General features: G+C 58.8%; 4 protein-coding genes and 1 long non-coding RNA gene across 10 annotated transcripts; 3 read left to right on the forward strand and 2 right to left on the reverse strand.

The window, feature by feature from the left end:
* Positions 1–5,143: 5,143 nt before the first annotated feature.
* On the reverse strand, positions 5,144–7,848 carry FAM78B (family with sequence similarity 78 member B). 2 transcript variants are annotated; one of them, XM_075097111.1, is made up of 2 exons: positions 7,362–7,848; positions 5,144–6,045 (listed from the first exon to the last, which is right to left on the reverse strand). In XM_075097111.1, exons 1-2 carry the CDS (start codon positions 7,622–7,624, stop codon positions 5,523–5,525), a joined length of 786 nt encoding a protein of 261 aa, XP_074953212.1. In that variant the 5' UTR covers positions 7,625–7,848; the 3' UTR covers positions 5,144–5,522. The 2 variants fall into 2 exon arrangements, with proteins under 2 accessions (XP_074953212.1, XP_074953213.1); XM_075097112.1 differs by lacking the exon at positions 7,362–7,848 and adding an exon at positions 6,668–7,275.
* Positions 7,849–7,872: 24 nt separating this feature from the next.
* Positions 7,873–11,455, forward strand: PLPP6 (phospholipid phosphatase 6). The gene is made up of 3 exons (XM_075097108.1): positions 7,873–7,987; positions 8,232–8,697; positions 10,631–11,455. The coding sequence occupies exons 2-3, from the start codon at positions 8,289–8,291 to the stop codon at positions 10,999–11,001; spliced, it is 780 nt and encodes a 259-aa protein (XP_074953209.1). The 5' UTR covers positions 7,873–7,987; positions 8,232–8,288; the 3' UTR covers positions 11,002–11,455.
* Positions 9,960–15,352, reverse strand: LOC142058971 (uncharacterized). The gene is made up of 2 exons (XR_012661163.1): positions 15,089–15,352; positions 9,960–14,739 (listed from the first exon to the last, which is right to left on the reverse strand). It is a non-coding gene; the product is annotated as an uncharacterized LOC142058971 (long non-coding RNA).
* Positions 14,429–19,892, forward strand: LOC142058965 (flavin-containing monooxygenase 5-like). Of its 5 annotated transcripts, none has more exons than XM_075097104.1 (10): positions 14,506–14,652; positions 15,697–15,757; positions 15,900–16,057; positions 16,275–16,463; positions 16,547–16,709; positions 16,957–17,099; positions 17,519–17,718; positions 18,084–18,433; positions 18,800–18,872; positions 19,116–19,892. In XM_075097104.1, exons 3-10 carry the CDS (start codon positions 15,926–15,928, stop codon positions 19,459–19,461), a joined length of 1,596 nt encoding a protein of 531 aa, XP_074953205.1. In that variant the 5' UTR covers positions 14,506–14,652; positions 15,697–15,757; positions 15,900–15,925; the 3' UTR covers positions 19,462–19,892. The 5 variants fall into 5 exon arrangements, with proteins under 5 accessions (XP_074953201.1, XP_074953205.1, XP_074953206.1 ...); XM_075097105.1 differs by lacking the exon at positions 15,697–15,757 and adding an exon at positions 14,683–14,749 and having other exon boundaries at positions 14,516–14,599; XM_075097100.1 differs by lacking the exon at positions 15,697–15,757 and having other exon boundaries at positions 14,429–14,652.
* A 704-nt stretch (positions 19,893–20,596) lies between these two features.
* LOC142058974 (flavin-containing monooxygenase 5-like) lies at positions 20,597–24,451 on the forward strand. The gene is made up of 8 exons (XM_075097125.1): positions 20,597–20,755; positions 21,356–21,544; positions 21,628–21,790; positions 22,536–22,678; positions 22,931–23,127; positions 23,218–23,567; positions 23,926–23,998; positions 24,082–24,451. Exons 1-8 carry the CDS (start codon positions 20,621–20,623, stop codon positions 24,434–24,436), a joined length of 1,605 nt encoding a protein of 534 aa, XP_074953226.1. The 5' UTR covers positions 20,597–20,620; the 3' UTR covers positions 24,437–24,451.
* The last annotated feature ends 254 nt before the right edge of the window (positions 24,452–24,705 follow it).

The raw sequence follows: 24,705 nt of genomic DNA on the forward strand, positions 1-24,705 counted from the left end.
CTGCTGGCATCCCCGGCACCCTGCACCATTTACTTTGTTCCCTAGGCTGTGCTGCTGGGATGTGTGCCTGCGCTCGTGAGTGGGTGGCAGCAGCACAGATTGCCTTTGTTCTTGCTCTGTAAATAAGGCACTTTGGAAATGCAGGTTGGCCTAGGGCAGCAGAGCCCAGGGCAGTTTTGCCCTTTGCAGTGCCCCTGCTTTGCAGCAAAGCCTCAGCAGGGGAAAGGAAGAGATGTCTGCTCAGAGAACATACCTCTAACTGGCCTGCTGTTAGCTGCTGGGTGGGGGCTCCTACTCTGCTTCCCAGGGTGTGATACAGGGCATGTGAATGCCTCCCTGCTCTCCCACACCTACACCTCAGGGATCTGTCAAGAGATGAGCAATGTTTTAATATAACACTAGGAAAGAAACCTGCTCACTGAATAACTCATAGGCTGTCTGCCAGCGTCTCTCGGTGCCCAATGCAGTCAGCAACACTCAAAATGAGCAGCTGTTAGAATTTGGCTAGCTCAGGGCACAACTGTACCCCACAGCAAGCAGGGACTAGTGGAGTTGATGGCCATGGTAAGGAATACACTGGATGCAATGAGCTACCCTCCAGCATCCCACAGGCCCTAATTCAGAGGCAGCACATGCACCCACCTGGGACGCAGCCCATCAGTCCTTGGACAACATCTAGAGCCACTGGTTTCTCCCAGCACCCATTGCTGTCCTCCTTCACCCTGATGTGCAGGCCAGGCCATCCCACTGAGGATATCCTTCCCCAAACATGGCTGCATTTCAGAGAACTCTGTCTTTCATTATCAAAAAAAAAAAAAAAAAGGGTTTATATTAGTATTTAATTGCTGTCAGGAACTATAAAGTGAATATTTTTATTTTTTCCCCAAATTACTTCTAAATGAAACTTCATTATGAAATTCTGCTTTATACCCACGTATTATTTTTACTAGAAAACAAAATCACCTGCTGTCTGTGTTGACCCTTGTTCCCTCTCTTTCACTCTGCAGGAAGCAAGAGAGGGATATGTAATTTCAAAAGGGAAACATCCCTTTTCTTTGTAGTTTTTTTTTTCAGCCTTATCAAGCTTGGCATCTTCCCTGCTTCCCTACAGCCGGGCTGCAAGAGCTCCTGGGTTTCTTGCTTGTCCCTCGGCACACAGCCCTTGCCTTGATCTGGTTTCCTAAAGGAAAAAAGGTTGTCTGCCTGGAAAGTGTGAGGCAGCCCAAGGACACAGCCCCGTGGCGAGCTTTGTGCCAACAGGCTGCTCCAGGCCTCCCCAGGGAAGGTGCACTGCAGGGTTACTGTAACTTCTCTGGAAGGCACCTGCAAGTCAGGACAAGGAGGAGCAAGTCCGATCACCAGACCCAGGGGCTTAAAGCCAGCGGCGGCAGCCACAGGTCCCACTGCTGAGCCAGGCAGGGGCTGACAGCTGAGAGCCCACGGATTCCTGCCTGCTCCCCTGCACCGCCATGGCCCAGAGGCACAAGCCAGCCAGATGGACTCAAGCAAACACAGGGTTTGGTTCCAGTACAGCTCGAGTGGTTTTCTTTTAATCCCAGAGAAGTGAAATGCAACATTTGTTTGAGTTGGTAATAACATCCAGAGACAGAAGTCCAAGCCCCCTACTCGGTAAATAAGTCATTTGTGTTTAAGGCACTCTGCAAAACCAGCTTTCCTCCTCTTCTGATCTTCCCCACACGGCAGCAGAATACCTGGTTTGGTCTTTTCTCCATAGCAACACCGACATGTCCTGGCTTTTCTCACCATCTCTGGAAACTGGCAACAGCAAATACAGTTGGAGCCAAACGGAGAAATGCCAGGAGGCTGGGTCACTAAGTACAGATGGGCATGGGAGGGAGCATGGGGAGGGGGCATGGGGGCTTCATGCTTCTGCAGAAAGGGGACAGGCACCAGGTGTCTTCCCTGCAGGCACCAACATGATTCCCCTTCCTTTCTCCCCCAAAAGGGGACGGGAGTGCGGGGGCCCGCAAGCATCCCTCCCCAGTGGTGCTCCCAAATATGCAGCAGCACCCCAAAATGCAGGTGGCTGGGTGGCGGGGGGGACCCCCAGCTGCCCCTGCCATGCAGCAGAAATGACCCCCCGACTTCCAGCCATCAATAAATACCAATAAATAAATAAATAACTTAAACCTTAAATAAATAAATAAATAAATAATAAATAAGTGACCCGCAGACGGGGACAGAGGGGAAGCAGCATCCTGAGGCTCAGGGCAAGAAAGGAGCAAGTGTTTCCATGGCCTGCCCCTCACTGAGATAATGGGGTGCTGGTACAAAGGAGGAGTGTGGGGAAGGGCTCCTGCTGGGGGCACCCATCAGTACGGCTGCAGGCTATGGGGATGTGAACTGAACCCAGAGTCGCACACGGAGGAGCTCCTACCCACCGCCAGGCTCCACTGGTCAGTGCTACTGACCTCAGGGAGATGCTCACCCAGCGCCTCCATCCGAGTGTGAACACACACCTTTTGTGAACATGCAAAATGCCTGCAAATTTTTGCAACCATTGTTTGCAATTTTTTTTTGCAAACAACTTTTACAAACTTTGGGGTTTTTTTTTAAATGTGGAAATGCCCACGAAGAAAACCCATGCATCAAACCAAGTTAAGTCCAGCCATCACAAGAGAAGTGGGCACAGGAGCCTGGAGAGGGGAACACAGCCATGGCCCCGGGGCTCAGCCAGAGCCTGCCTGCAGGCTGGGGAAGCCCTGGGAGTGCAGGCACACAGCTGCAGCCAGGCACCAAGTCCAACACCAGCACCAGGCAGCATGGAGCACCTCCCTGGGGATGTTGCAGACACACATGGACAGAAAGAGCATCTGCTGCTGTCTTGGTGTCATGCCAACGCAGCAATGTGCCACGGCTCCAGCCAGCCAGCACACCCCAAAAGACAGCAATGAATGCAACAGCATCCCTGCACCAGCTCCCCCCCTCCCAGTTGGCTGGCACCACAGTGGTGCCACAGCAGCTCCCCAGGCTAACAGCTGGCGCGCAGCCCCCAAGAGCAGCCCCAGCCCTTCCCTGCAGGTCTTGGGGAGCTGGCTCGTGCAGCCTCTCTGGACACAGCATCCTCTCCCAGCCAGAAGCCCCCCTCGGGGCTGCCCATTTGTCAGGGAACCTCTTCCCCTGGCTTTTTAGCTCCAGTGCTGCCAGAGACACTTCTGTCCCACTGGGTCAAAACCACACATCTGCCTTATTTCAAACCAAAATGTACTTACCCCTCCTCCTCCTCCCCCAAATCTTAAGGAAAACTGTATTTAAAGTTTCTAACCCCCTTCCATATGCTTTTTGAAAAAATGAAACATCAGCAATGGAAAAAGCTGCTGTCGGTCCCGTACCAGGACAAAACCACGGGCAGACTCTCACAAGAGCAGGACATCGTCTCGTGCCGGCAAGCTCCCAGAAGAAGCTTTGCTCCAGAAAACACAGCAAACCAAAGCCCAGAGCCCCCTCTCCCTCCAAACCTCGCCCACCACAAGGCTGTAGCCCCCGCTGTAACCCAGATGTAGGCACCAAAAGCAGCAGGTTCCCAGCCTGCTTGCGAGGCCAAGCGGGAGGAGCAGGACCGCCAGCCCTGGTAAGGGGAAGTGTGCGTTGAGGCGTCAAAATGCAACACTCCCAAAAGAAAAATAAATGAAGAATTGAATCAGCGGCAAACACTACTGAGAATAATAAGTAGCACAGGGATTTCACAGGGATTTTTGGTCTAAGATGCCTGGGGAGCCCCTTTGCCAGTGGGTACCAGGGTGCATATCCTGCCCTGGAAAAGCACAAGCCATGGCTGAAGCTTGGCCGTGCTGAGGAGCAATGCCACAGGGACGTGCTGGCATACCGCGGGGAGCAAAGCAGCGCTGGGCTGGAACATCCCAACAGCAAGGCTGAGGGCAGCACTGCTAATACTGCAGGAAAGCCTTTGCACAGAGGTGCCGAACACGGCAACTCCTCCTGAGTTCTCCTGGCAGTGGGACAGAAGGTGAGACCCAGCAGGAATTACCCACAACCCTGGGGCAGCACAAACCTCCCATGGTGCAAAGGCAGGGGTGTGAGACAGAGGAGCCACAGGGCTCACGCCAGGGTGGCAAATGAAGTGGAGAAAGCAGCAAAAGCCATAACCATCTGCCCACGAGTGACAGGGCACCTGCGGCATTGGTTGCACAGCCACAGCATTCACCTCTGCGGCATCCCAAGGGCAAAGTGCAGGAAATGGCAGGTTACATCCCATGGCACCAACACTGCCCCACAGACCAGATGATGCCAGCCATCCAGGCAGTGAGGGGCGAGGAGAAAGGCAAATAAAACCCATTATGCTGCAAGCACCTGCAGCAGCACGGGGCAGCGCCCAGGCAGCGCACTTGCTGCCTCCTTCCCAGGCAAACTCAGGCCTGCCCCGCACAGCCTCTGCTCACATCCCTGCCTCTGACCCATGGAAAGGAGACCCCAACCCCTGCAGAGCCTGCGGAGTTACCACAAGGCGTGTTGACCCCTCCCCACCAGTGCCAGCACCCCCGTCGGTATCTACCCTGCTCCCTGGGGGCTGGGGAGGAAGGGAGTCTCCATGTAAGCCAGCATTTGTGTGGAAAAAGAGCAAGCACCCAACTTCTTGCAAGGGACTTGGATCCGCAGTGGAAGCATGCGAGCCCCAGGGCACCTCCAAGCTGGTTTGGGTACCCCATGGTCAGCAAGCGCCTGGTCACCGTGTGTTGGGTGAACTGGCTCCTGATTTCTCGCTCAGCTGAGAATCAGGTTTGCTTCCTTAAGAGAAGGGCTGGTGGGATTTGGGGTGGGGGGAAGGTTGAGGAGCTGCAAAGATTTAGTGCACCTTAAAACAAAAGGACATCTAACCTGCCCTTAGATCTCACTCCAAGACGGAAAAGAGCTATGGCATCTCCTACACTCACAACTACTCCAAACACACCCAGACACATGCAAACCATCCCACTTCCCATCAGCTGCGTAAAACCCCTCCTGGGCAGCGGCAATGGCCAGCACCAGGCTCCCGCTCTGCTCCCAGGCCCTCCCGCCCAGTCCCAGTGGGCAGGGCGAGGGGACGATTATCGATCCAAAATGCATAGGTATAGACACCACGGGGACAGCCACACCCCAGTGGGAAAGGTCACCGCAGGAGCCCTCCGCGTCCAGCAGGCACGGTCTCCGCTTCTACCTCCAGTTGGGTGGAAAGCAGCATTTGCCACAGGCACGGTTCAATCGCACTCATGCTCCTTGCATTGCCCTGCAAGGAAAGACGAGTCGTTTAGGTCAGACAGCCTCTTTACCAGCTGCAAGTCCCTAGAAGTACTCAATTCCTCTTCCTGGGAAATCCTCCAGCTCAGTGATCCTTCTTCTGTGCCCCGTGCCGGCCAGGCTCTTTCTGACTAAGGAGGAGCCACATTTCCAACCACAGCTACAAAGGCAGGAGAACCAAAGAGGTCTGCTTTGGCTCAGAAACCCCGTTCATCTGCAGCAGGCTGACAGCACCCAGGTCCTCACACACGTGCCCCGGCGCCACTCTACTTGGGAGGTATCACAACTATAGGCTGGCCTCGCTTGGGTCTCCACATGAGGACTTGGGCATCGTTGGCGTTGGGTTTCACTAGTGCGTTTGGTGGGATGGGCTCCATCCTGCTGAGGATCCGGGGCTGCTCTTGCTGAGTCCTTCCCACCAGCCGTGCCCGCTGCCCCAGCAGCTGCATGGGATCGACCTCAATGTCCACTCGCATCCTCCACTTTATAGTCTGCAAGATGATCTTTTCCTTGGTGGTGGTGTTCATGGCCACCAGCCATGTGGTAAAGCTCTGGTCCCTTTTAATCCTGGTAAGCAGTGGCACATTACTGTTGCTCACAGGGACAGCCCACGTCACGCTGGGGTAGAAATTGTCATTCATGCTCACCGAGAACCTGGAGATCTTGTTAGTGGGCCCGACCAGGGTCACAGTTTCTGTGGTGTTTCCGTACCATGGATAGCTCACGCCATCCGAATCGCTGATGGCTTTTACTCTTCCTTCTCGTAGGTCGGGCAGCTCCCAGCTTGATCTAGCAAATGGGAAGAGAAAGGCCAGGTTAGAGGGGAAACAGCAGTGACAGCACGCAGCGAGGGACAGTGAGGGAGGGATGAGGAGGCAAGCAGCTTAGGGACCCTCCCCCCGTCTGCAGCAAGCTCTCAAGGACCTCCTTCAAGAACAAATTTGGCTTCAGTTCCTTCACCAAGCCAGTCACGGCTAGCTGAAGCCTTTGTTCTGCCAGAAAAACGCTATTTTCATTAACCTGCAATCAAACCAACTGGGCCAAAATTCATTGCTGAGTCTCTGGGGCTGCTCTCTCCTTAATCAGCTCCTGCGCCAGAGGAGAACAGCCTTCCCCATCTGCCAGCTGCAGCACTGCGACCATGGCACTGGCCAAGCCTGTCAGCAGCCCCCTCCTGCGATAAAACTCTGATTTTTATGCCTCTAAATACATACGCCTGCACAGAGACACATACAATAATTAAACACCACAATTATGCCTGTCGCTGGTGTGATGAAATCCCTGCAATATGGCTGGGGGGGGAAAATTCCAGCCTGAATCTTGGCTGCTGACCATGTTAGCAACACCGCACGGCTACGGCGAGGGAGACGATCGCCATGTGGCAATTACAAACGGTGAGCTTTGGCGAAACCTCCTGCTCAGTCCAAGCTCTGGCTTCAAATGCATCTGGGGTCTGGAGCTGCCTGCAAGCAGCTGGGGACACCCAGCTGCCGTCACCCTGAGAGGAGACGACCTCTGCTCACTCCAACGTCCCCAAGCGCTCCAGTGCCACGTGCAAATGATTCTGCCATGATACAAGGAGGTGGGCAGGCAGCACGAGGGCCCACAGCTCCCCAGAGCGAGGCAAGAGGGCAAATCCCCCAGCACTGCCTGTGCACACAACATCGCCCCTGAAGAAACGCTACTTGATGGGGGACAGCAGCCACAAACCCCTTGAACGAGCGAGCTTCAGGCTGCCCGGCCGGTGCGGGAGCCGGCTGCAGGACGAGCGTGGGTGCTGCTCGGGCTGGGGTCAGGTCTGAAGGCGGCCGGGACAGTGCTGGGAGCAGGCGCTGGGGTGAAAGCGATGCTTCTGCAGTGCTGTGGGTGCAGGCATGGGCTGAGGGTGCAACACCTGGTGCTTGGGGGTGCAGCGCCCGGGAGGCGGCCGTCTGGGCGGACGCCCGCAGCCGGTGCCCGGTGCCGTACCCAACCCGCTGCCCACCGCAGAGCCTCCCTTCCCCCGTGCCCACTCCCGCCCCGGTGCAACCGGGTGGCTGCGCCCGGTGCGGGGCCCCGCCCCCCACCCCAGCCCGGTGCGGGGGTGCCGGTGCCGGTGCGCTCACACGCCGAGGTCGCTGTAGGTGTTGTAGAACTCCATGTGGTTGCAGGCCTGGATCCAGCCCACCACCCAGGTGTGCCGCCGGGCGATGGGCGGCATGAGGACGCGGGCCGAGGCGCGGAAGTAGGGCGTGCGGTACCGCAGCACCACCGGCGAGCTCTCCTCGATGGCGGTAGCCGCCGGCTCGATGGTGGCCGACACGTCCGACACCACGATCTGCTCCCGACGCACCCGCGCCTTGCAGGCCACGCTCTGCAGGCACCCCATTGCCGCCGCCGCGTTGTCACCCGCCGCCGCCGCCGCCGAGCCGCGGGGCCGGGGGGGCGGCCCGTCCCCCCGCCGCCGCCCGCCCCCCGCCGCTGCCGCCGCCGCCGCCCATTGCCGCCCGCGCACCGGTGCCCGCACCGGCGCCGGCAGGGCGAAGGCGCCGCCGCCGCCGAGCCTCTTGCGGCCCTCGCCGGCTGCCGTACGCCGGCCGGGTCGGGCACGGGAGGCGGGGTGGGGCGGGGCGGGGCGGGGCGGGACCTCCGCGGCGCCAGGGGGCGCCGCAGCCCCGCCCGGGGGCGTCCTGGCTCCATGGCAACCGGTCACGTCACGGAGGGAGGCGGAAGAGGAAGCGGGGCTGTACCGGTACCGGGCAGGGGCAGGGGCGCGGGCGGGCGGCTAGCAGCCGGGGGGGCTCCTGAGGTGGGGGGCGGGACCACGGACACACCGGGAGGGGGGAGCTGGGCCCCGGTGGCGGGAGGTGGGTGCGGGGAGGCCGCGGGGGCAGGCTCGGGGCCTGCAGCTGGTTGCGGTGAGGGGGGGGAGAAGCGGGACCGGGCAGGGGGTGACAGGCGGGGTCCTGAGCGGCTCGCCCGGGTCCCGGTGCCAGAGCAGGCCCGGCGGCCTGTGACCGGCCACCGCCTCCGCCTTGCCGCCTCCTCCCGCCATGCCGAGTCCCCGGAGCAGCCGTGAACGACGCGCCGGCGGCAGCAACAGCAGCCGCCTGGAGTTCCTCTCCCTCGTGAGCCAGCGCAGCCCCGGCGCCCCAGAGAGCCCGTCACGCCGCAGGGAGTCGGGCGGCTCCGCGGTGGCCCCGCTGCCCGAGGAGGACTGCATGAAGCTGAACCCCTCCTTTCTGGGCATCGCTCTCAGCTCCCTTCTCGCCATCGACCTCTGGGCCTCCAAGCGCCTGGGCGTGTGCGCTGGAGAGGGCTCGGCCTGGGGCAGCGCACGACCCCTCATGAAGGTCATCGAGGTTTCAGGGCATGGCATCCCTTGGCTGCTGGGCACTTGCTACGGGCTCTGCCAGAGCGACAACTCGGCAGCCAGGGAAGTGCTGCTCAACCTGCTCTTCGGTGAGGCTGGGGACTCACCAAAGGGCTCTGCGGGCGGGGGCTGGCTGGAACCAAGGTGGGAGGATGCAACCTGAAGGATGGGGCAGAGCTGAGTAAACCTCAGCCTCCTAAAGCCCTGAAGGAGCCCACTGGTTTTGAGTAACTGCTACAGGCTTGTCTGGGGTGTCTGGTGCCAGAGTGAGTAACCCTGCAGCTGGAGGACACAGTGGTGTGGATGTGGCTCCTCTGTCACAGCTCCAACCACACACTGTGAATCTCCCAATAGCTAAACTGCTGCAGTTGCGCAAAACTTTTTCAGGGAGATGAACTCTCAGTTTTTCACCTTATCGGAACGGCACGTTCCATCTGCAGCTGCCTAATGTTGAGACACCAGCCTGTTCCCTGAAAAGCTGCTCTGGCACACAGATATGTGCACCCCTGGGCTCCCTGCAGGCTGTACCTGCTCAGATTGATCCATATCAGCCAATGAGGAAACTTAGTTTAAAGCATGCATTTTAATTTTGTGAGGTGTAATATTCCCCACCTAACATCCTGACCTATACGAGTATACTTAGGTGTTTCACTTTCGCTCATTTAGAAACTCATTTAGAAAATAGCTCCAGAGCTACAGACCTTTTCTAGATCCTAGTTCTTTTATTAAGTTGCAAATAATTGGTGTCTCACCATCATCATTTGGTGGGAAACATGGGTTTGTGCATCTTTTTCACCTAACAGCGCATGGTTAAATTACAGTCTCACAGCAGAGCTGTGAGAAGGGTCTGGAGGCCTCTGACCTAAGCTCTGCTCTAAGGCAGTGTCCCAGCACTGGGGCCTTGTCTGGTCCTCAGCACTCCAGGCCAGAGCCACCTGCCTCTCTGAGGCCCTGTCCCAGGGTTGCAGCACCCAAATCGGGAAGGGGTTTCTCCTGATTTCCAAGTTGAATCTTCCAAACAATATTAAAAAAAAAGCAAAGCAACAGAACTAGGTTTACATGTGGAAAAAAATATTTGATCTTAAATGATTAACCAGAGGGACTGCACTGAAATGACTGAAAGATTTGGTGCCCAGAAACAAGTCTTAGGACAAGCAGAAATCAGTCCCTCAGCACAAGACTTCTTTGGAAGAAGTAGCCCTGGCTGTGACTGCTGCACTAGTTGAGCTACGAGGGATGGAGAAACCACCCTCTGCCCTAAGTGAGAAGCAGCTCTTGCCAAATACTGGCTGAAGAATTCTCTCATGTGCTTCACCTCTGACTTCTACCCCACAACCTTTAGCTCTTTAGCTGGCATTACTTAACTCATCCTTTATTAAGCTGTTGGAAAAGAAAAAAAGCATGGTTAACTTCCTAGCATTAATCCCCCGCAGCAGCAGAGAGAAGCCAGACCATAGTAGGCCTGGCAGTGCCATGTGAGCTCAGGGCCCCTCACCTTGAGCTGTTGTTGAATGGGGTTGATCATTCACCCAGGTCTGTTTCAACCCCAACTAGAAGGGTAGGAAGAACAATGCTGAGTCAGTACGGGCTGTCAGGAATGGAGTTGTGGGGAATATTAACCCTCCTGTTGTCTTCAGATTAAGGGTCAGTTTGAGCCCTAAGTCACAGTGAGATCAGATTTTACACAGAAAGAAGAGCTCTTGGCGGCATCCCGGCCAAGGCCTGTTGCTGGCAACGTCAGCAGAGGATCTGGCATTGCACAAGGGCTGCGTGCAGCAAGAGTGGAGATTGAAGATGTGCTCGTGCTGGAGAAGGCCAAGCGCTGGATGAGTGCCACGCTCTCCCTAGCCGGCCATCATAGCCATGGGAAACACTGCCTTCTCTTAGCAGGCTGTGGTAGCTACAGCCTTGTTTTCTTAGCTAGTGACTCTGGTTTCATTTTTGCCTTGTCTCCCGTGGCAGGGGGGAGAGGGAAAAAAAACCAACTTCCTTTCTTGCTCACTCACTGTTACTGTCTCCTAGCATTGCTGCTGGATCTGGTGCTGGTGGCAGTGGTGAAAGGGCTCGTTAAGCGTCGGCGGCCCACCCACAACAAGATGGACATGTTCGTCACCATCTCAGTGGACAAGTACTCCTTCCCGTCAGGCCACGCCACCAGAGCCGCCCTGGTGTGCCGCTTTGTTCTGCACCACCTGGTGCTCGCCGTCCCACTGCGGGTCCTCGTGGTGCTCTGGGCTCTCATTGTTGGCATTTCAAGGGTCATGCTGGGCAGGCACAACGTGACGGACGTGCTCTTCGGTTTGCTGCTGGGCTACGCGCTGTACAGCGTGGTGGAGTACTGCTGGCTGTCCCCACTCAACGCGCCTGCCATCTTTGCGCTCTGGAGCCATTGATGGCTGGGTCCCTCCCAAAGGAGGAGCCGGGTACCCAGTTTTCTAGGCGCCCACAGGGAGGGGATACTGGGACTTGAACTCTCATCCTAGACCCCGTCTATCCAGCCAAGACTTCAATGCTAGCAGTTCTGCAGGCTCCCGGGCCCACATTCAGATGTTTGGTGCCATCCTGCCCTCCTGACATACCGTCAGGCAGGGTGTGCACTGACCAAGCAGCTGCGCTGATGGTTCTCCTGTGAAAAACCAGTCCCTGCAGAGCCCTGGGAAGGCTCAGCACATTCATCCAGCAGCTCACTCTTGATACTGTGAAATGGCATGCCCTTGCTGGGCACCTGTTGCATTAGCCTGTGGTGTATGTGGTAGCTGTGGCTTTGCAGAGATTCCTCTGCAATCGCCCATGTATCTGTATGCTGTAAATACACTGATCGTGTTGCTGTCATGAGCGTGCCCTGCACAGCCTGCTGCAGAATGCCTGCCTGGAGGGGACTCACTGGGGTCTGTCCTCAGGTTTATAAAGAGCTCTGCCTTCTTAAGCAACGCGCCTCTTCCCTACTGCGTTTGAATTGAGCATTGCACCGAGGCCAGGTCACAGCCAACAAAGACAAAAGCACCTGGCTACTAGTGCCATGGGGAAAGAATGGTGCAACTGAGGGTTTGGTCCACCCATGCCATTTCTAAGAGAGCAGGTAACTGGGGAAGCAGCTCCCAGCAGCAGCCTGCTGTTGAAGTCCTTGGGCAGAGATTACAGCTCCTTCCCCCCTCCACAGGACTTTCGGTCTCCCAGCGGGTACTGCGCATTCCCAGCAACTCCTGTTTGTCAGCACATTACCAATGCTGCTGACAGCATGCTGCGGAGTCAGTCCCTTCCCCATAGCCATGGCTAGCAACACACCCTACCCAGCCTGCTGGGCAGCCCTGGGAGCTGAGCCTCACCTGCACCTCCCACAGCAAGGGGCCTTGGCTCTGCCAACAACTGCTGTGGCCCCCTGTGCTCCAGGCAGGCTGTTTTTCATAGCAGACTGCTTGTCCTTGGCAGGAAGGGACCATGAGGAGTCTCTGTAATGAGCCAGGGCTGAGACTGAGACAGAAAAGTACAGGAACCACAGCCAGGCAGGGAGTGAGAGCTCTGGAGTGAGCTTAAATAGTGCCCCAGCATGTGGGTGGGGTGACTGGGCGCAGGTGAGGTTCGTCATGGCCATTAAGGCCTATTAGTGCGCTCAGGCCCAGGAAGACACGGATTATAGAATCATAGAATCGTTAAGGTTGGAAAAGACCTCTGAGATCATCAAGTCCTACCGTCAACCCAACGCCACCATGCCTCCTAAACCATGTCCCAAAGTGCCACGTCTACATGTTTTTTCAACACCTCCAGGGATGGTGACGCCACCACCTCTCTGGGCAGCCTGTTCCAATGCCTGACCACTCTTTCAGTAAAGAAATTTTCCCTAATACCCAATCTAAACCTTCCCTGATGCAGCTTGAGGCCATTTCCTCTCATCCTATCTCTAATAACGTGGGAGAAGAGACCAACACCCACCTCACTACAACCTCTTTCAGGTAGCTGTAGAGAGTGATAAGGTCTCCCCTCAGCCTCCTCTTCTCCAGGCTAAACAAACCCAGCTCCCTCAGCCGCTCCTCATAAGAGTTGTTCTCCAGACCCTTCACCAGTTTCGTTGCCCTTCTCTGGACACGCTCCAGCACCTCAACGTCCTTCTTGTAGTGAGAGGCCCAAAACTGAACACAGCATTCAAGGTGTGGCCTCACCAGTGCTGAAGACTGGGGCACGGTCACTTGCCTACTCCTGCTGGCCACACTATTCCTGATACAAGCCAGGATGCTGACACCTTTTCTTACTTCACCAAGAATTGAGAACTCAATCATATCATGGTCGCTGAGCCCAAGACGGCCTCCAACCACCACATCTCACACCAGTCCTTCTCTGTTTAAACCATAGATCAAGCAAGGCGCCTCCCCTGGTCGGCTCACTTACCAGCTGCATCAGGAAGTTATCTTCCACACACTCCAGAAACCTCCTAGACTGTTTCCTCTCTGCTGTGTTGTATTTCCAGCAGACGTGCAGCAAATTGAAGTTCCCCCACAAGAACAAGGGCAACTGATTGTGATACATCTGCCAGCTGCTTGTAGAATGTTTCTTCTACCTCTTCAACCTGGCTGGGTGGTCTGTAACAGACCTCCAGCGGGATATCTGCCATGTTGGCCTTCCCCCTCATCCTTACCCATAAGCACTCGACCTTATCATCACAATTGTTAAGTTCTATACAATCAAAACACTCCCTAACATACAGAGCCACCCCATTAAGTCGTATTAAAACCAGGCAGTGTTGAAGAGTGCTGTTCCTCTGGGTGAAGTGTGCAGGAACAGCCTGAGGTCCACTGGTACAAGCACCCTGGCTCTGTCTCTCACCCAGCATCAGCTATACAGGGGCTGAAATGAAAGCGCTTGGCATGACAAGGTTCCCCCAGAGCTGAACCATGACCTAGTGGCATTGTGAGCCGATAAAGCTACCAGCTTTGGTATGCACTCCAATCTGGGACTCGTACAGTGACCAAATTAGAAAAAATCCCCTGGGTTGCAGTGTATGCCCAGCAGCCGGCTGGGCTGGTCCGGCATGTGCATGGCAGCACCGAGCCATTCTGGCCAGCCCTCCTGCCCCAAGGCAGAGACAAACTCTGTGATGGCTGCAGGATCACGGGCAGGTGGCACGCTCCAGTGTAGTCAGGGTTTGGGGCAACCAGGGCTGCTTGAGCTGTGCCAAAACTTCTTAGCTCTACAAAAGCTCCCAAGTACGGGGTGCTTTTCGACCAGGCAGTTCTTACAGCCATTGGAGTCTTCCTCTTCAGACCAGGGAGGAGTATGGCAGCAACTCTGTGCATCTGTGGATTGTCCCCACATGCATGTGCATGCCAGAAGTTGCTCCTGACTCACATGCAGGACCCTCCGTGAGCTGCTTGGTGGCACCCACCATTACCAGTGCACAGCCCCGTTGGGTCATGGGCTGCCCTGCTGCCATCTCATCTCTGCCCTGCTTCTCCCCGCCTCCGCCAGCGAGACCTTGGGCTCCTCTTCTGCTTGTCACTTGTCACTGCGCCTCCAAGCACGGGTGCCAGCCCGCTGATAGGAAGGAGGAGACTGGTGCTTTCTGCTTCGCTAGCCCCACGGCACCTCTGTCCCCTGTGGAAGCACTGAGCAGACGTGTCTGCACACACTGCCCACCACTGTGTCCGCCCTGGGTGCTTGCCAGGCAGCGAGGACCATGGCTTTCCCGCAGACATCAACAAGCTGGTCTTGGCCAAAATGTCACGGCTTGACCCTGGTGCACTCCTGCCGTCCCCTGTGCCTGACGACATGCTTTGGCCAGGCCATGAGCCCAAGCACACTGGGGGCAAAGTCCAGGGCTGTGCAGCCTCTTGTAGCCACCAAGGGAGAAGGGCAAATTCAAAGGCTACCTGCACAGAGGCTTCATAGCACGGCAGTGGGGTTGAGAGCTGGGAGGAGTCCCCTGTACCAGTTGCCCTTGGGCAGTCCCTGCAGAGCTTGCAAAAGAGCCAGAAGCCAGCTGGGAGTGGAGCAGGGAAGGTAGTGCTGCCAGTGCTGCCTTCTCGTTGTCCCCGTGGCGATCCCCCTACTTGGTAAGAGATGCTTTCGATGCTTTTCAACAGGCAGACATTGAGCGTGGGTTGGCAGTTCGGCGCCTCTGCCCTGGACAGAGATCAACCCTTATCAACAGTGAGGGATAGAAAGAGCTTTATTACATTTACTGCCAACATACTGTGAGTTTTATAAGGTTCAAACCATTTCAGCTGCAGAGCTTGGCCCCTCCAAAGCCAGGTGCCTTGCTCAGCTCCCTGGACACAGGAGAGCAAATTTCCCTGATGGGCTAGAAGCAGGCTGTGGCTACGGGGACGTCTTGCCGACGTGCCCAGCCCAGAGGCACAGGGGGCGTGGGCGATGAAGTCCCAGGTGCCACCAGAGCAGCCTAAGCCATGTGTGTCCCCAGGTACCAGCATAGACAGGGCTGGGCTAATCACAATAATCCCACTGGGATTCAGGGCAGTGTTTGTTTACCTGGCACGTGTGCCACCAGGACCGGCTGCATCTGTCTCTCCTGCAGCCCTGTGTCCCCACCGTGTCTCTGCGTGAGGTTTCGTGGTGAGGAGCACGGGATGGCTCTTTACCCCACCATCCAAGGCTGCTGCGAGAGGTTTTCTGCTGCCGGAAAAGCCGAGCAGGCAGCCAGGAGTCAGCTGGGTCCTGGCTTCCTCTCCCCAGCACCATGGGAGGAGTGGCGGAGGGCGACGCCCTGCTCGCCGCCGCTGCTACACGCCATAAAGCCAGGCCACCATCCAGCGTCACGGCACGGGGCAAGCCGGCAGAGACCCTCACGCAGCCCCTCGCCTGCCACAGCCCTCCCCGGCTGCCACTCCCACGGCCACAGGTCGGTTGAGGGCCTCCCCACGGGCTGCTGGCACGCAGTGGGTGCTGGGGCGGCACGACGGACATCTCCCCAGGGAAGAAAGGGGGTAAAGCGCAGGCAGAGGGGCCATTGCCCGCCTAGGAGGGAGCCATCGGTACCCGAGGCAGGGCACGGCACTCTGGCACATCTCCATCACCTGGACTTTGCGTGGGCAGGGAGATTTCAAGGCTCCCTGGCACTCGGTAGCATTTCTCCCCAGGGCATCCAAAGGCAACACCACAGTGGTGCAAAACCCCAGCGCTGGCCAGGTCCCTGCCCAGGTGGGGAATAGCAGTTGCCTCACAGCCCCAGACAAACTTTCGCGGGGGGTGCCTCTCAGCTTGGGACCCCTGCTGCACAGGGCCAAAAATTTGCACGGCTGTCCCCCTTGCCCTCAGCCCCACCCTCCGGTTCTGTCCCCAGGCAGAGGCCCAGTGGTGGAGGGCAGCATGGCAAAGAGGGTGGCCATCATCGGAGGGGGCAGCAGCGGGCTGTGTGCCATCAAAGCCTGCTTGCAAGAGGGGCTAGAGCCCGTCTGCTTCGAGAGGACCAGGGACATCGGAGGGCTCTGGAGGTTTGAGGTAATCACTGCGAGCCACATGACCTGCTGGGGGTCAGCACCGCAGCAGCCGGGAATCAGCGGCGGTGGCCAACGGGGTGCCACACAGCCAGCTACAGCGCGCTCCTGGGGAGGAGGCTGAGGGCAGGGGCTCCACGTAAAGGGCCACCACATCAGCCCCACCCATCCCTCCCCATCACTGCCCCGTCCCTGCACCAAGCTCTGCCCTGCTCCAACAGGAGCACCCCGAAGAGGGACGCGCCAGCATCTACCGCTCCGTCATCATCAACACCTCCAAGGAGATGATGTGCTTCAGTGACTTCCCCGTCCCTGAGGACTTCCCCAACTACATGCACAACTCCAAGATCATGGAGTACTTCCGCATGTACGCCCAGCACTTCGACCTGCTCCGCCACATCCGTTTCAGGGTGAGAGCTGGGGGATCCGGGGGCGCGGTGGCAGCGGGGCCGTGGAGCTCGGGGTGCCTGACGCCCATTCGCTCTGCACCCAGACCAACGTGTGCCGTGTGACCAAGCACCCCGACTTCGCCGCCATGGGCCAGTGGGAGGTGGTTGTGGAGAGCGAGGGGAAGCAGGAGGTGGACGTCTTTGACGCCGTGCTGGTGTGCACCGGGCACCACACCGAGGCGCACCTCCCGCTGAGCACCTTCCCAGGTACCGCCCCGTGGGCTGCCCCATGGCAAGGAGACACCCCAGAAAGCTCGACCATGGGAACCCCTCTTCTCCCTGCTGCTCTTCCTCCCAGCCTCAGCATTCCCCTGCCTTGCTTTGACTCAGGCAGCGCTCCCACGCTCCCCAGGAGGGGTCTGGTGGGGCCAGGGAGGGCCCCCACTTTGGTTTTGGGGAGGTGACCCTCCGGCCCAGCACCAGGAAGCCAAGCATCCCTCGACCCCACCCACAGGCATCGAGAAGTTCAAGGGACGCTACCTCCACAGCCGAGACTACAAGGATCCCCAGGATTTCACGGGCAAGAGGGTCGTTGTCATCGGGATTGGGAATTCAGGGTTGGACCTGGCCGTGGAGATCAGCCAAACGGCCAAGCAGGTGAGGAGCAGGAGTGGGGACCCAGTGGGCAGGGCAGCCCCCCGTGGGACACTGCTGGCTGCATGAGGACACCAGCACAAATGTGCTGGCATGGCCGCCATTCCGTCCCGGCAACGGCCGCGTTTGGCATTGCCAGCACATGGCAGTCCCAGCTGCCAGGCAGCAGTGGCAGCCGAGACTCGATCCCATAGGGATACCCTGATTTCCAGTCCCCAGCCCTGGGCTGGGGCTGCCCCTGCGGCTCTTCCCAACCTCTCCCTGCCAGCTGCCCACCCTTGGCTCCCACTGCCCTCTGGGTCTTTGCCCAGCACCCAGGCAGCATGAAGAGGAGTGATCCCCGTGCGCGGACATGCCCACCCTGGGGCAGACCCCTAGGACTGTCACAGCCTTCAGGAGGTGATGCTTTCTTCCTCACCCAGGTGTTCCTTAGCACCCGCCGGGGTGCATGGATCCTCAACCGTGTTGGAGATCAGGGCTACCCCATCGACACCATCCTCACCACCCGCATGAAGGTGTTCCTGCAGATGCTGCTGGGCCTTTCCATGGCGAGCGACTATGCAGAGAAGCAGATGAGCGCGAGGTTCGACCACTCGCACTACGGCCTGAAGCCAAAGCACAGGTGCCAGCAAAAGCCCCCCCTGCCCAGGAGGGACCCCCTGGCTCCCTGCCATGTCCAGCCTCACTTGGCCGTTTCCTTGCTCCCTGGGCCCAGGCTGGGGCTGAGGCACCAGGCCTGGAAACCCAGTTAATAGCTCTGCTCTGACCAGACAAGGCAAAAGGGAGCCCCTTCTGGGGACCCTTGGTGGCACCAGTGCAGTAGCAGCTGCTGAGCACCCCTGGGGGACCACCACTATTGGTGAGGAGCATCCCTGGGGCTGAGCATCCCTGTGGACGAGCATCCTCGGAGCAGGAGCAATGGCCAGAGCAGGGCATGGAGCAGAGACACCCTACCACAGCACCCTGATGGCTCCTTGTGCTTTCCAGGATCCTCGACCAGCACCCAAGCATCAATGACGACCTGCCCAACCGCATCATTTCGGGCAAGGTGCTGGTGAAGCCAAACATCCGGGAGTTCACGGAGACGTCTGCCATCTTTGATGACAGCACCAGGGAAGAGATTGATGCTGTGGTCTTTGCCACAGGATACAGCTTCTCTTTCCCCTTCCTCGAGGGCTACGTGAAGGTGGTGGAGAACCAGATCCCCCTCTACAAATTCATGTTTCCCCCTGACCTGGAGAAGCCAACGCTGGCTTTCATTGGCCTCGTCCAGCCCCTGGGCGCCATCATGCCCATCTCCGAGCTCCAGTGTCGCTGGGCCACCCGCATCTTCAAGGGTAAGTGAAGGAAACCTCCCCTGTGGCTGCAGCCCGGGCCTGCACCCCGGGAGCCAGGGCAGACGGTGCCCAGCCATGCTTGGGAGGCAGCAGCCAGCTGGTCACACCCTAGTCACGGGCGATGGCATGGCCATCTTGCAGCCATCGTGGTGAGCCAGGCTTTTGCCTGAGCAGCGCAGGGATATCCGTACCCTGAGCCCCATTGCCTGGTCCTTCCCATCCTGAGGGGCTGGGACATGCCTCGGGTGCCAGAGTGCCCACACGGTGCTGCTGACAGGGGCGCAGCAGCCAGGCAAGGGAAGCACTGCACCAGCCACTGTCCCCAGTGGGGTGCAGCACCCCCATGCTGTGGCTCGTCCTCCCTAGGGTTGAACAAGCTGCCCTCACGGCATGACATGGAGGCTGACATCAAGCATAAAAGAGAAGCGATGGCAAAGAGGTAAGACCGCTGCGCAAAAAGGGACAAGGCCGGTCTGAGCACAGCTGCTCATGGCCACCTGTCCTGTCCCGAGGCTGCGTCCCAGCACATTTGCTGTGCCAATGGATGGCAGGGATGCACTCAGCCATGCTATGCCCTCCCTGCTGGTCCTTCCTGACAGCGGTCTGTCCAGTACCGCCTTGCAGGCGCACAGGGCATCTGCCAGCTCTGCTGCCAGCACCCACCTGCCCTCCCTGCCCACAGGTACGTGAAGAGCCAGCGGCACACCATCCAGGTGGATTACATCCCCTACATGGACGAGCTCGCCTGCCAGGTGGGGGTCAAGCCCAACCTGCTCACCCTCTTCCTCACCGACCCCAAGCTGGCGCTGGAGGTGCTCTTCGGGCCCTGCACGCCATACCAGTACCGCCTGCGGGGCCCGGGCATGTGGCCGGGTGCCAGGGAGGCGATCCTCAACCAGCAGCACCGCATCATCAAGCCCCTGCAGACACGGCGTGTGGAGGAGCATCCCTCGACCACCACCCTGCCCCTCATCTTCAAGCTGGTCGGGGCCGTGGCTGTCCTCGCCCTCGTTTTTGCTTACTTGTAGGTGCCTACCCTTGCTGGGCTGCCCAGAGGGAAGGGAGGCTTTGCAGTGTGCCAGTGGGGCTGGACAGCCAACCCCCGTCCCACGGCACCCTGAGCAGCCCAATGCTGGCAGGAGCCCTTGTCCTGCCTGGCACAGCCCCACTGTGGCCATGCCGCAAGCTGGCGGTGCATGGAGCCTCCCTGGCTGCCAAAATAACACCTTGGCGCCCACTCTGCACCTCCTCCGGGGAGCCGCCCTGGACATGGAGAAGGAAACCTGCTCACACGAAGGGTAAAATCCAGTCCCTCACGGCCAGCACCTCTTACCCAGCGGGGATGCCCCTATATTCTGGCACCATAACCCAGCTGAGCCACCACTGGCTACGGTCACAAAAGGGCTAAGAAGAAAAGGCACAACAGACCTCCTAAATGGATAAAAGTGTGTTAAACAGAGCCAGGCGTCCGTCCCATTACTGGCTTCACCCCATGGGGGTGCCAGGGGGGATACACCCGGGTTTGAGGTCGGCCTCATGCTGGCAGCACAGCTCCGACTTCACAGCAGCATGGGCTGCATGCATGCACATGCGTGTATCTGCAGCAAAACAGCCTCGCCCAGGGCGTGTGCTGACAGAGCGGGTCACGGTGGTCTCAGCGACATGGCTCAGTGCTACCCTCGTCACCTGCACGCGGCTCCTCCAGAGGACGGCTGGGTGGGTTGGGGACCCGGAGTGGTGACAGGGGGTCCTGGCCACCGCACGCCAGGGCCAGCACGGCTGCCAGCCACCAGTGCCTTGAGCATCCCCCAGTTTTGTTTTCCACACCATGACCTGCCAAAATCTGGAGTGTGGCCACATCTCAGCCCCCGCCCCCAGGAAGCCCTGGGGCAGCGTCAGCATCATTAAGTGCTTACAGAACCTAATGAGCCCCTTGCAAAAGGCAGGCACAGGCAGGAGGTGTGGCACAGTGGGCAGGGGGAACCTGTAGAGCATGTCTGGAAGAAACACACTTGTACCGCCGCACCTGGCCCCAGTCGTACATGGAGAGCACAGGGACAGCCATCCCTGACCGAGCAGCACCACGCATCCCCCCGGCGAGACCTGCCAGGCTCCACACCCCACCAAGCACGTGCTGCCCCTGGCCAAGGCTTCCCTGCCATCCTTGCCACCACCGCACTGCGGGATATGACTGCCCAGCGAGTAGCAATCATTGGGGCTGGGGTTTCTGGCCTGTGTGCCCTGAAATGCTGCCTGGATGAGGGGCTGGTACCCATCTGCTTCGAGAGGAGCGGGGACATCGGGGGCCTCTGGCGCTTCGAGGTAAGGCCCAGGCTGTGCCAGCCTGCCCCGCAGCAGCAGTACGGATGGCATTGGGATGAGTCCTTGGCAGCTAAAAAGCTCTGCTCCCCTGCTTTCCATGCGTGCAGCAGGCAGGTTGCCCAGGAAAACCACGGCAAAAAAAGACCTGCTGCGGCAGCGGGAGGTGCCCATGGTGCCAGCTGGTGTGCCAGCCACACTGGACCCGTCTCCTTCCCACCAGCAGCAGGACAAATCCTCCCCAAGGACCTTACCTCAGGGCCCACTCTCCCAGCTCAGCCTTTGCCCTTCCCATCCCTCCCTTCCTGGTCTCATTCATCCCTTCCCCTGCTGCTTTGCTCCTGGTCCCCTCCAGTCCCTTCCTACCTATCCTGGCCCCACCTCACCCCACTGGCTGTCCCATGTCTGTCCTGCCCCATTTTGCAGGGCAGGTGGTCACACCTGCAGCACGGTGCTGGGTGCAAGGACAGGGGCTATAACCACGTGTGGCTTAATCCTGCACCCATGGGCACAGGGAGGCGCCAGGCAGGGAGGCAGATGTCCACTGCAAACCCGCAGCCCTGGCTTCCCACGCCAGCACCTAGCTCTGCCCTGCTCCAACAGGAGCACCCCGAAGAGGGACGCGCCAGCATCTACCCCTCCCTTATCATCAACGCTTCCAAGGAGCTGATGTGCTTCAGTGACTTCCCCATCCCTGAGGACTTCCCCAACTACATGCACAACTCCAAGATCATGGAGTACTTCCGCATGTACGCCCAGCACTTCGACCTGCTCCGCCACATCCGTTTCAGGGTGAGAGCTGGGGGATCCGGGGGCGCGGTGGCAGCGGGGCCGTGGAGCTCGGGGTGCCTGATGCCCGCTCGCTCCACACCCAGACCAACGTGTGCCGTGTGACCAAGCACCCCGACTTCGCCGCCACGGGCCAGTGGGAGGTGGTTGCGGAGAGCGAGGGGAAGCAGGAGGTGGACGTCTTTGATGCCGTGCTGGTGTGCACCGGGCACCACACCGAGGCGCACCTCCCACTGAGCACCTTCCCAGGTACCGCCCCGTGGGCTGCTCCCTGACACCCCTGGCAGCACCCTCCTCTCTGGCTTAGCCCCCACCTCGTGCTGGCTGTTGCCAAAAGTGCCTCCACAGGTTAACGCACCTGGTGGCATTGAGCAAGCATGCTGCTATCCCATCCATCCTGGTGGTCTGTCCTTGGTTGCTCTTGACATGCTCTCAGCATCTGACCAAAGCGCCCTGCTGGCCGGTGCCACCATTGCCAGGTCACCTCTCCCACCAGAGACAGGCTCCCTGAGTTGCTGGCCACACACCCGCTGGGCTCTCCAGCTCCCTGGCAAGGCTTGAGAGCTCGGCACTAGTGGTGGCCTTCTCCTCTGGGTGCCAGGCAAAAACACCTGCAGGGCTTTCAGCTGTTGAGACCCTCTTTGGGTGGGGAACAGGCTGGAGCACACCATCACCGGGGTGTGGCAGGATGGCACAGACCCCATCTGCTCCTCTGCGCCCAGGGCCTGGCACTGGGCAGGAACTGCAGAAGGATGTTGGCATGGGAACATGGCGGTCTCCAGTCCAAGCCCTGCTCCAAACCAGGCTGGCCCCAAAGCCAGATCAGGATGCTCAGGGCCACACTCAGCATCTCCCAGGCTGGAGAGGCCACCGCCTCTCTGGGCACCATCCCAGGGCTGCATCGCTCCCGTTGGTCTCGCTGGTCCTAGCCTGTTCCCAAAATCCACCCCCTGCCCCACGTTCCTGCCTGGCGTGGCTTCCCTATCTCTTCCAGGGCTGGAAAAGTTTGAGGGCTGGTACCTGCACAGCCGGGACTACAAGGGCCTGCAGTCCTTTTGGGGGAAGCGGGTGGTCGTGGTCGGCACCGGGAATTCAGGATGCGACATTGCGGTGGAGCTCAGCCAAGTGGCCAAGCAGGTGTGCTGGGAGAGCCAATGGGGCTGGGGTGCCTATTCTTTTTCCCCAGAGGGCACCGAGCGACCCCCCCACCATCCCTTGGGCTCCCACTCCCTCCAGCATCCAGCCATGAGCACCCTGGGCCCTCTCGATGCAGGTGGCTGTTGTGGTCCCAGCAGCTGTGCTGGCATCCCTGTCCAAGGGGTACGGCAGGGGCCCAGCCCAGACCTGAGGATGCTGCCATGCCACCACGTCTCCTCTCCTTCCTCCCAGGTCTTCCTCAGCACCCGGCGTGGGACCTGGGTGCTGCACCGGGTGGCAGATGGGGGGTACCCCTTTGACTATATCTACCTCAGACGCTTCTTACAGCTCCTCTACAGACTGATGCCCCACATCATCAACTTTCTCATAAGCAGAAAGCTGAACGCCCGCTTCAATCACACGCTCTATGGCCTCCAGCCCCAGCATATGTGAGCACCCCAGCAGCACCCCAGGGACCTGCCCCAGCACTGCCCATCCCTCTACCTGGGCCACACATGAGGTCCTTCTGTGCTTTCCAGGGTCTTTGAACAGCACCCAACTGTCAGCGACAACCTCTCCAACCGCATCATTTCGGGCAAGGTGCTGGTGAAGCCAAACATCCAGGAGTTCACGGAGACGTCTGCCATCTTTGATGACGGCACCAGGGAAGAGATTGATGCTGTGGTCTTCGCCACAGGATACAGCTTCTCCTTCCCCTTCCTCGAGGGCTACGTGAAGGTGGTGGAGAACCAGATCTCCCTCTACAAATTCATGTTTCCCCCTGACCTGGAGAAGCCAACGCTGGCTTTCATTGGCCTCATCCAGCCCCTGGGCCCCATCATGCCCATCTCCGAGCTCCAGTGTCGCTGGGCCACCCGCGTCTTCAAGGGTAAGCGAGGCAGGGTGGGAGGATGTAGCCAGGCTCCCCAGGCCACAGCAAGGCTCAGTTGTTCAACTGGTGGCATCCCCTCGCACACCGCCTCCCTCCACTCGCCTTTGTTGTCCTCCTTTTGTTTATTCATAAGCACAAAAACCACCGTTGCATTTTGCAGTGAGCCTCGTGCTCATCTTTTCTTGTGGGGGCCACTAACAGGCTCCGTTATCTACAACCACCTTCTCCCTCGTCCTTTGCTCCTGCCACGATGGCACGTGGCCAAAGCCCCAAAGGCTTTTGTGTGCAAGCAGAGGCCAGACGTACCATGGTGGGAGCACAGCCCTCCCTCCTGCCACGGCCTCCTCTTCCCCAGGGCTGCTTGACCTGCCACCATCTGCCAACATGCTGGCTGACATCATGCAAACCAAGGAGGAAATGGCCAAGCGGTAAGGACCCTGCGCAGCCATTACCGCTGCCACCATTACTGCCATGTCCACATGCCAAGCCCACCTGCCCTCCCTGCCCACAGGTACGTGAAGAGCCAGCGGCACACCATCCAGGTGGATTACATCCCCTACATGGACGAGCTCGCCTGCCAGGTGGGGGTCAAGCCCAACCTGCTCGCCCTCTTCCTCACTGATCCCAAGCTGGCGCTGGAGGTGCTCTTCGGGCCCTGCACGCCATACCAGTACCGCCTGCGGGGCCCGGGCAAGTGGCCAGGCGCCAGGGAGGCGATCCTCACCCAGCATCAGCGTGTGGTCAAGCCCCTGCAAACCACAGCCAAGGGCCGTCCTCCCCACTCCAGCACCACATCCCACATCTTCAAGTTCTTCAGCATCGGTTTGATTGTGGCCACCCTTGCCTATGTCTCGCTCTCTCCTTAACCCAAAATGCAGGAGACAGCGGGTCCTGTTGGCAATCTTCTTCTCTTCCTTTGGGCTCAGGTGTTTCTGTAGTCTCGTACTAGGTCTGCCGCCACACCAGGAGGCATGGAGGGGGTTGGTTCCTTGAAGATGCAGTCTGCTCATTCTCACCTTTCTGCTCTGCCAGAGCCACGTGAGATCTTCTCAGGGGCTGCTCTGAGGACACGGATCGCTCCGTTCCCTAAATCCTGGCCCGGCAGCTCCGCAAGCTCTACCCATGAGTTGTCCAT

This window comes from Phalacrocorax aristotelis, chromosome 6 (assembly GCF_949628215.1).
Source record: "Phalacrocorax aristotelis chromosome 6, bGulAri2.1, whole genome shotgun sequence".
Lineage (NCBI taxonomy): Eukaryota > Metazoa > Chordata > Aves > Suliformes > Phalacrocoracidae > Phalacrocorax > Phalacrocorax aristotelis.